Raw genomic sequence first — 8,454 nt, 5'->3', positions numbered from 1 at the left:
TAAATCGGGGTTGTTGGCCACCACGATCTGCCGACCAGGCGCCCGCGGTACGGACAGCAAAGGGCCAGGAAGGGGGGGGTTGGAGGAGAGAGGATGGGACTGTTGGAGCAGGTAAAAGTGGAGCCACTTCAACGGCTCCGCAACACCTGAACTGAACTGGTTGTAGTGCCAGCACCTACTGCTGATTTACCATCATCCAAAACAGGCAAAAAGCGCTAGTAATGGTTCAGCTTTATTGGACACCTGTCCGCCGAAGGGAAGTGTCCCGATGAGCGGGGTTCCTCGCGCTTTGCTCGTGTTGCCATCGCAGACTGCCTCGGCGATCCCTGGCCTTGCCTGCTGCCTCTTCCATGATGCAGAATGAGACTGCACTGACTTAGCCCATGCCTCAAACAAGATCATTCTTCTCAGCAGCGTCTAGGCCTGTATCTGGCCTAATTTTAAACACTCTCCCTTCATCCCACTGTTGTTCTACATATCTATGTATCTTTTCCCTAAGTAATTCTTCACCTGCCCTAGTGTTTACTACAGCCTTCAAGAACTAGAAGTCCAGGTTCAGGTTCTCCTGACTTGTCAGCTATATTTTCTTGCACTGGCCTTTCCTTCCACCCTTCGACTTGTTTGGGTGACTTTCTTCTGATCTTCTTCCAGTCTGGCACCTCTGTTGCAAGAGCTGCAGCGGGAGCAGCGCCCTCGCCCCACTCCCCCCGCGGAGGTTCCTGCAGCCCCAGCCCCAGCGCGCCCTGCTTTTGCCATCCCCTGCCAGCAGCAGGTGGGAGGCCCAGGAGGTGCCCTGGAGGTTTCTACACCCCTTCGGACCCGCGGCTTGCTGGGCGATGGTGGTGACACCAGGGTGCTGCGGAGTAACACCCCCAGCAAAGCGGGGCGAGAGCTGGTGTTGGGACGGCAGCAGAGCTGCTGCTGTCGGGCTACTGCACCGTCTCCGATCCCTGGGAAACTCGTTTCATATCCCGGTGTGGATCACGGCCGATGGGCGCGCACGGCAAAGCTGGCGGGACTGCTGGGTCTAGAGCAACGGGGAGCCCGCGCGCCCCGACCTGGGCAGGGGCCACGGGGGTGGCTGCGGGTGAAGCCCCGCCACGGCGAGACGGTGAAGGGCTCCCCCCGGGCGGGCGCCGCCTCCGCGCCGCTCCGCGTTTCGGGGCGCGGCGGGACGCTGCCCCGCGCGGTGGGGGCCGCGCCGCGGGGCCCCGCGGAGGGCGGCGAGGCGCGGGTGGGCGGCGCGCGGGGCTGCGCGGGGCGGTGCGCGGAGGCTGCGCGGGCGCGGATTGGCCGCGGCGGGTGGTTTTTTTTGTGTTTTTTTTTTTTGGGGGGGGGGGGGAGGCGGGGGATGCTCGGCGCCGCCGCCGCAGGTGCCGCGCCGCGCCGAGCCGCCCCGCGCAGCGGAGCCGCGGCCCCGGCCCCGGCCATGCGGAGCGCGGCCCCGCGGAGGTAACCGCGCGGCCGTCGCCGCCCGCGGGGCCGGGCGCGCCGCGTGCGCGGGGCGGGGGCCGCTCCCGCCCCCCGCGCATCCCTCGCTCCCTCCCTCGCTCGCTCCCTCCCTCCGCGCCCGCCTCCCGCCTCGCTGCCGGCTCGATGGTGTGAGGGCAGCGATGCACAAGCACCACCACTGCTGCAAGTGCCCCGAGTGCTACGAGGTGACGCGGATGGCGGCCCTGCGGCGCATGGAGCCCCCCTCGTACGGCGAGTGGCAGCACGAGCAGTACGGCTACGGCGGCTACGGCTCGCAGACGCTGCCGGCGCCGGGGGGGGCCGCGCCCGCCGCCCGCGGCAAGGCCAAGCTGGGGCCCCCCGCCCGCGACGCCGCCGCCGCTGCCGCTGCCGCCGCGCTGAAGCCGCCGCCGCCGCCGCCGCCGCCGGGGAAGAGCGCGCCCAAGGTGAACGGCAGCGGCCCGGGCTGGTGGCCCGAGTGCACGTGTTCGAGCCGCGACTGGTACGAGCAGGTACGGGCCAGCGCCGGGGGGGCGCCGCCGCCGGGCCCCCGCTCCCCGGGACGCGGCGGCGGCGGCCTCCCCGGGGCCGAGCCGCGATGGGGCCGGGCCGGCGGAGCCCCGTCGAGGCGGCCGTCGCGCCGCGCTCGCCGCGCGCCCACGCGCTGCCCGCCCGGCGCCCCCCGAGCGCCGCCCGCTCCCCCTTGGGTGCCGCTTCCCTCGCCGGCTCCCTGCTCCCCGGGATCATTACGTAACGCGTCCCCGGTCGCCGGCGTGCGGTGTGCTTTCTGCCCCGTTTCGCTGCCTCCATCGCTCCCCGCACGCGGTCATTTTATTCGCGTTCTCCTTCAGGACCGATTCGCAGGCTGGGGCTCTCGTCCTCCTCTGCATGGAGGGACCATTCTTGTTTTGAACCCACAAGCCAGCTTAGAAAATGGTTGGAGCTGTTTGCAAAGCATTAAAATGGAGGCTAGACCCTGCCTGAAAAACAATTTACCCGGCTTTAGGGAAAGGCATTTCAATTTGCTGCTTCTGACTCTTTCATTCATTATCTTCAAACCTCCCATGATTTCTTATTGATCCTTCTAATTATTATTTCAAGATGCTGTATGCAGGCAGAGACACAGGAATCAATTGGAATTCTCTCCTCCTTTCCCCTCACAAAACACAACCCTCTTCTTCCCTTCCCTGTGTTTTTTCTTCATTACTGTCTAAATCTGTAGCTCTGGTTGAATTAATCTGATTCCAAGCTGAAACGCTCAGATGATGTTTACAGAAAGCGCCCCAAAACCCAGCCACCTTCCTATCAGCTGTTACCGGTTCCTGTCTGTTTCTTTGCTACTCTTTGCATCAAAATCAGTCTTGTCTCTCTCTTGCCTGCTGACTCCTCGCAAGCGTTTTTCATCTTTCCTTTGCTATCCCTTTCCTTTGCTCCATCCAGTGCATTGAGCTCTGGGAGCTGGATGGGAGCAGAGCGATCGAAGCAGGTCTGTTCCCTCGTTTCCCCTCCTGCTTGCATGAAAGGGCCAGCCCAGGGCTCCTGGTAAGATGATTGCAAGCAGGATGGAAGGGGCAAAATGCCAGCTGCATGACTGCTGTGGCAGGCTGGGCAGCGGAGCCTTTCATGCTTTGCAATGGTGGAGGAGAAATCATTGTGTCTTTGTGGTGCTGCCTCGGAGCCCTAGGGGTTGCGTTGGTCGGAAAGTCCATGTTGTGATTCTCTGCTCGGCCGTAGCCTTTCTGGAGATGGAAAAAAATCAAAACCTTCACCCGGCATTGCCAGCTACAGCGAGGCCGATGCCCGTGTGCGAGGCTGTGTGAGCACAGTGGGGTCTGCATGTATAATACGACATGTGTGTGGTATGTGCACTGCCTGTGTCAGAGAAGACAGGATTGCTCCCCGGGGTGTAGCAAATGTATGCAGTGGGTAAAGCTTTGCAGCAAATACCTCGGCAAAGCTCCCCTTCTGCTCCGAAGGTGCCAGGTGTCGGAGCCTTTAGGAATCCATGTTCTTTGCAGTCCGGTTGTGGGCAGAGGGACAAAAGGTGGTGAAATGGGAACAGCTGTGCACGGCTTGCACGGAGGCAGATTGGCTTGGCTCTGGCAGCCTGGGAGATGTCATGCTCGGGGTAGAATTGGCTGGATGCTGCAGGTGCAAAGCTGAGCTTTTCTGCAGGAAATGAAGAGGTAGCGCCTCGGTCCTCGACAGCGTTAGGATAACGGCAAGTCTGCCATTATGCAGGACTGCCCCTTTAAATGATATACGTGTCCCTGGAAGCACTTCCAACAATAGAGGTGGAAGCGAATGTGCAGGCAGAGCGGGGAGGAGGAAGAGCGGGCCAAGAGGCTTCCCCATAAAAACAGCAGAGCTGTTCACCTCCCTGGGAGCTCCTCCATCTCCCGTCGGAGCCTTTCTCTGCTCCGCTTTGCATGCGAGCAGATGAGAAAGTGCACGGTGCCTGTGCCGGGGCGGCCGTGGGTGCCGACGCTCTGCCACGCGAAACGTGCTCGCGGCTGCATATGGCGGTGCATGTTCCCCGACGTCATGCGTGCTCATACCCCGCACGCACGGCTCCAGCGCGCGAGGCATGCCCACACGTGCTGCCCAGCACAGCCCCGTCCCAGTGGTAACGCGCGCTGCCTCCCACCTCCTGGCGCCCGTCTTTTCTTTCCTCGTCCCTCTTTCCTTCTCTAGGACACAAATCAGCTTGCTCAGGCAATGCCAGTAATTGAGAACCCCTGATCCTGGCCACAGGGAGACGGGAAATTTCTGAGCTCGGGGTTTCTTGTTTCTTTTTGCTTTGCTTTTCTTCTCCCTTGCCCTTTCTCCCTTCCTAGATCTTTCATTTCTTCTCCCTTGCTCTCTTGGATGTCTCCTATTTCTTAGTTTATTTTCTGTGCGCCTGCTTTCCTTGCTATTCTCCGTTGTTTCCTTAGCTGCCTCCACCCGGCCCCGTGCCCTGCGCTCTCCCCGGTCCCCCTCGCTGTGCTGGCGGGGACGCGAGTCCTCCCCTGCCAGGCTGGGGTGAGGAGAGGACTCTCTGCTTTGAGGGAGGAATGGCAGCGCCTTACAGGGAAGCATCCCTGATCCGCAGCGGCGAGAGGAGCGAAGTGCTGGAAACCCCTCCTCTCGGCTGCACAGTGACGCCCACGGCTTCCCGGGAGAGGAACGCCGAGACGCCCAGCTGCTCCATCCAGGGCCGCTCCGACCGGCGAGGCGGGAGCCCCCGCTCCGGGCCGTTCCCCGTGCTGCGGCGGAGGCGCCGGGGGCATCGGCAGCAGCCGGCGCTTTGCCTTCCCGCGGAGCCCCGCGGTGTATCGCATCCCCGGGCACCTGGCTGAGGACGGGCACGGCCAAGCGTTGACCGGGCCGGGGCTTGGCCGGTCCCCGGCACGCGGCTAGGAAATGCCCTCGGCCCCGCGCTGCTGCCTGGGGTTTGCCGGCCCTGCTTGGCCTGAAATGCCCTCGCCGAGCACAGCTTGCAGCACCCAGCTGTCCCCCGGCCCCATCCTCCCTGCAGAGACGGGTGCTCGTGGGGGGACACGGGCTGGGTTAGAGCAGCCTCGGAGTTAACCGGTGACAGCTTTGGGGCTGCAAGTGCCCCAGAGTGCTGCTCCCCCAGCCCCTGCACGGACCTCCTGCATGGAGGACAGGGAAAGGCGTCCTCGCCGCCCGTCTTGGCCTGCGACCGTTCTGCCGACGGCGATGTTTCCCACGCGCGAACGTTGCTTGGTTTAGTTCCTCCCATGCATCGGGAATTACCTGGAGTAGGTGGGCATGGGGCAGCACGCCTTGGCGGAAACGCCTCCATTTCCCAGGGCCTCCTGCTGGGTGCAGCAAGGTCGGGATTTGGGGCTCCTGACGCTTGGGGCGTGGGAAACAGCAATGGGAAGAGCCTTGGGGCAGGCCATCGCCCCAGGAGCAGCGTCCGGGCGGGATTTCTGAGCCGGGGCACAGCTGGAAGGACGGAGGTGAGCGCCAAAGGGGCCGGCCGGGAGCCCAACGGGCCTTGCTTCGCCGGAAAGGGGCTGCAGCCCCAGATGTTCCCTGGGGAGGTGCGAGGGTGGGCGAGAGCGAACGGGGCGCTGGGGACACGGAGGCAGTGGAGGTGGTGAGGTTGGCAGGGTGATGTTGCTATGGCTACTCGCGTGCTATTCATAGAAGAAATTAGCTAAATCTTTGCACTCGAAGGTGGAGGAGGAGAAAGGAGGAAGGCGGCCTCGGTGTTTGGAGGGAAGGAGGGAAGCCAAAACAGGAAGGGGGTTCAGTTTTCCTCCTCTGCTCCGCACCTGCGACGTGGAGGAGCAATTCGGGAAAGCGCTGCCCGGCGCAGGGAGGGAGCAAGGCAGAGCCGAGGGGAGGCTGGCGGCCACGAGCCACCCCGCGGGAAAACCCCCGCAGGCTGCCCCGGGTCCCTGCGGAGCCCCACGTGGCCGGGGGAGCTCTGCCAGTCGCACAGAAAGACTTTGCTTTAATTAAAGACATCCCGTTTGTGGAAGATATTTTTGGCAACTTGAATGTAGGCGCAACTGTAGCAAAACTTGCCGGTTGCTTCTGCCGCCCTCGCTGAACGCGGTGCATTTCAGTTCCCAACCGCATCTGCCTTCCCTGCCCCGGCACGGGAATTGCTGGCTTTCCCGCTGGCTCCCCTCCATCTCTGGCGTCTTTTCCAGCGTGTCCTCCCATCAGCTGGAGTCCCGGGAGGGTCTTCCCTCTCCACCACTCCTCTTCTCACTCTGCTCCCTCGTCGCGAGGGTTTTATTCCCATCCCACAGACCTGTTTATCACCCTCTCACTCACGAGGTGTAAATCTGCGTGTCTGTTCCCGATATATCTCCTTCCTTCTGATTTCACCTCTCAGCTTGCTTCTTGGGCATCTCCTTCTGGTGATCCTGCCGTCATCTTTGATTCAGTATAACCAAGAGCTGAGCTTTTCTCCTTCCCCCCCCCAAATCTTCCTCGCGGACAGCCGTGTCTCTGTGCCCTGCAGACCTGCGAGGCCATCGGTCTTGTCCTTCCTTTCCTGCCACCCAGCCGGCACCAAAGTCCTGTTAGTGCTTTCTAAAGTCGTTTCTAGGGTGGCCTTCCTCCTTGTGTGTCTCCTGGGACAACTCATACCGGTAGTCATGGTTGTTTCACCTCTTCCTCCACCTCCCAGCGGTCCCCGATGCCCCTGTGCACCTTCACGCTTGGCCACAGCTCCCGTGCAAATTCTTTGGCTTGTTTGCGTATTTGTTTGCTGACCCTTCCAAAGGGATAATGTTAGTAAGCGGCACCATAAGGGATGAAGGTGGCATTACATAGGGGAGCTGAAGGACTCGGCTGAGCTCCTCTCCAGCGGGATTATCGGCCGCTGCCTGCAGGTGAGCCCGGATGCCCAGGCTGCAGCGCATGGTGCTGCTCCCCGCTGCGGCCATCAGAGACCCTATAGGTGATGCAGGGATCCCGGGAATGGAGCCGGTTTGCAAACCAGCCAGGGCAGAGCTGTAACTGCTGGGAATCGCTGCTGGAAAGGCAGCGTCTGCAGCCACCTGGGTAGGAGAGACCCTCTCAGCACTACGTGCAGAGGAAGGTGCCCACCAGAAATGGGTGGACGTGGCCCCACCGTGTTGCCTGCAGAGGAGGAGGAGGAGGAGGAGGGGGAGGAGGAGGAGGAGGAGAGCACTGTGGTGAGGCAGCCGGGGCCAGGCACGGGCAGGTTTCGGCAGGGATGTGGCAAGCGCCGAGGAGGGGGCTCCTGATGAAGAGCTCGGTGGCGACAGGAAGATCTTTAGCCTCAGTGCTTCCCCCCTCCGGGGATGCTCTCCGTACCCCCATGCACTGGGCTTTCAACCCAACTGAAACTCAGTCCCCTCCTTTTCGGGTGCCGGTCACATAGCCGGGACCTGCCCATGCCCATCGGTGACAAACATCCGGGTTTCAGCCAGGCTCTGGCAGCTGCTGTTCTCGGGGCGAGCTCGAGGGAGGAGGGACCCCGCGGGACCCTCGCTTGCGTCTGGTCCTCGCCGCTTCACATGACCCGGTCGTAGCAGAGGAGCTTCCCTCCTCCCTTCGCTGCGGATGCTCCTTTAGACAGAGGAAGTGATTAAGACTAATCAGGCCTTAATGAGCCACAGCCGTCGCTCGGTGCTGGGCACCCCGAGCGCTCAGCCCCACGCAGGATGCCAATGAGCGATTCCGGGGCGAAAGCAGAGCCGGCGTTGAGCCGCTTTGGGGTCAAGTCCTGGCAGTGGCGGCGGGGTGGTTCGGGGGCCGCGGGGTGTCGAGGGGCCTGGGCTGGGATGCGGCGCGCTCTTCCTCGTGGTACTGATCATCCCGTCACTCCTCGTGGCCAGCGTCTTGGCTGTAATTTGGGAAAAATGCTTAACTCTCGCTCTGCCCGTAAGGTGGTGTGAGGGCTACCAGTGAAATGCTTTGTGCAAACACCAGTGGTTGGATTTAACGCAAGCGTGAAGATACAGGGATCCCTCGAGGGCACTTGGTGTAAATCTGGCAGCATAGAATGAACGTGGATCAGTAACTCGGGGAGACAAACCCTTAATGCAGCATTTAACAAGTTCAAAATACCTGAACTTGAGATGCAGCTCAGCATTTAGTCTGCAGAAGTGCACCTGGAAGCGGCCCGCTGAAGGACGATTCGGGGTTGCAATTATTTCTGGTGGACGTGGCGCTTTGGAGCACCCTGGACCAGGCCCACACTCTCCTTGTCACCCTCAGAGGAACCGTAATTTAGTTTGAGGCTCTCTTGATGGATCTTGGTTTGTTTTTGCACCACGGAAAAATGTTTCTTAACGTTTTGTAGCTAGATGTGCACTGGAAATTAGAGAGGAGAAGAAAAGAGGATGTTTGAATCCCAAAGACCAAAGAAGTCTTTATTTTAGTGCTGTCCCTATTCACTCCTCCTTTCTCTGTATGTATGTATTTGTCTGAGGGGAAAGAAAGCGTGCGAGTCTTTCAGATGATAATAACTGCTCGTGAAAAAAAGGAATTGAGTCAATTTTA

General features: G+C 61.1%; 1 protein-coding gene across 1 annotated transcript in view; it reads left to right on the top strand.

The window, feature by feature from the left end:
• The first annotated feature begins 1,613 nt into the window (after positions 1-1,613).
• Positions 1,614-8,454, top strand: part of DLG3 (discs large MAGUK scaffold protein 3) — a 60,918-nt gene continuing 54,077 nt past the window's right edge. The window contains exon 1 of the mRNA XM_067303972.1: positions 1,614-1,964. Within this exon, the coding sequence (XP_067160073.1) occupies positions 1,614-1,964 (351 nt within the window). The remainder of the gene's footprint in view (positions 1,965-8,454) is intronic.

Source organism: Apteryx mantelli, chromosome 13, assembly GCF_036417845.1.
Source record: "Apteryx mantelli isolate bAptMan1 chromosome 13, bAptMan1.hap1, whole genome shotgun sequence".
Taxonomy (NCBI): domain Eukaryota; kingdom Metazoa; phylum Chordata; class Aves; order Apterygiformes; family Apterygidae; genus Apteryx; species Apteryx mantelli.
This window is presented reverse-complemented; position numbering and strand designations above follow the sequence as displayed.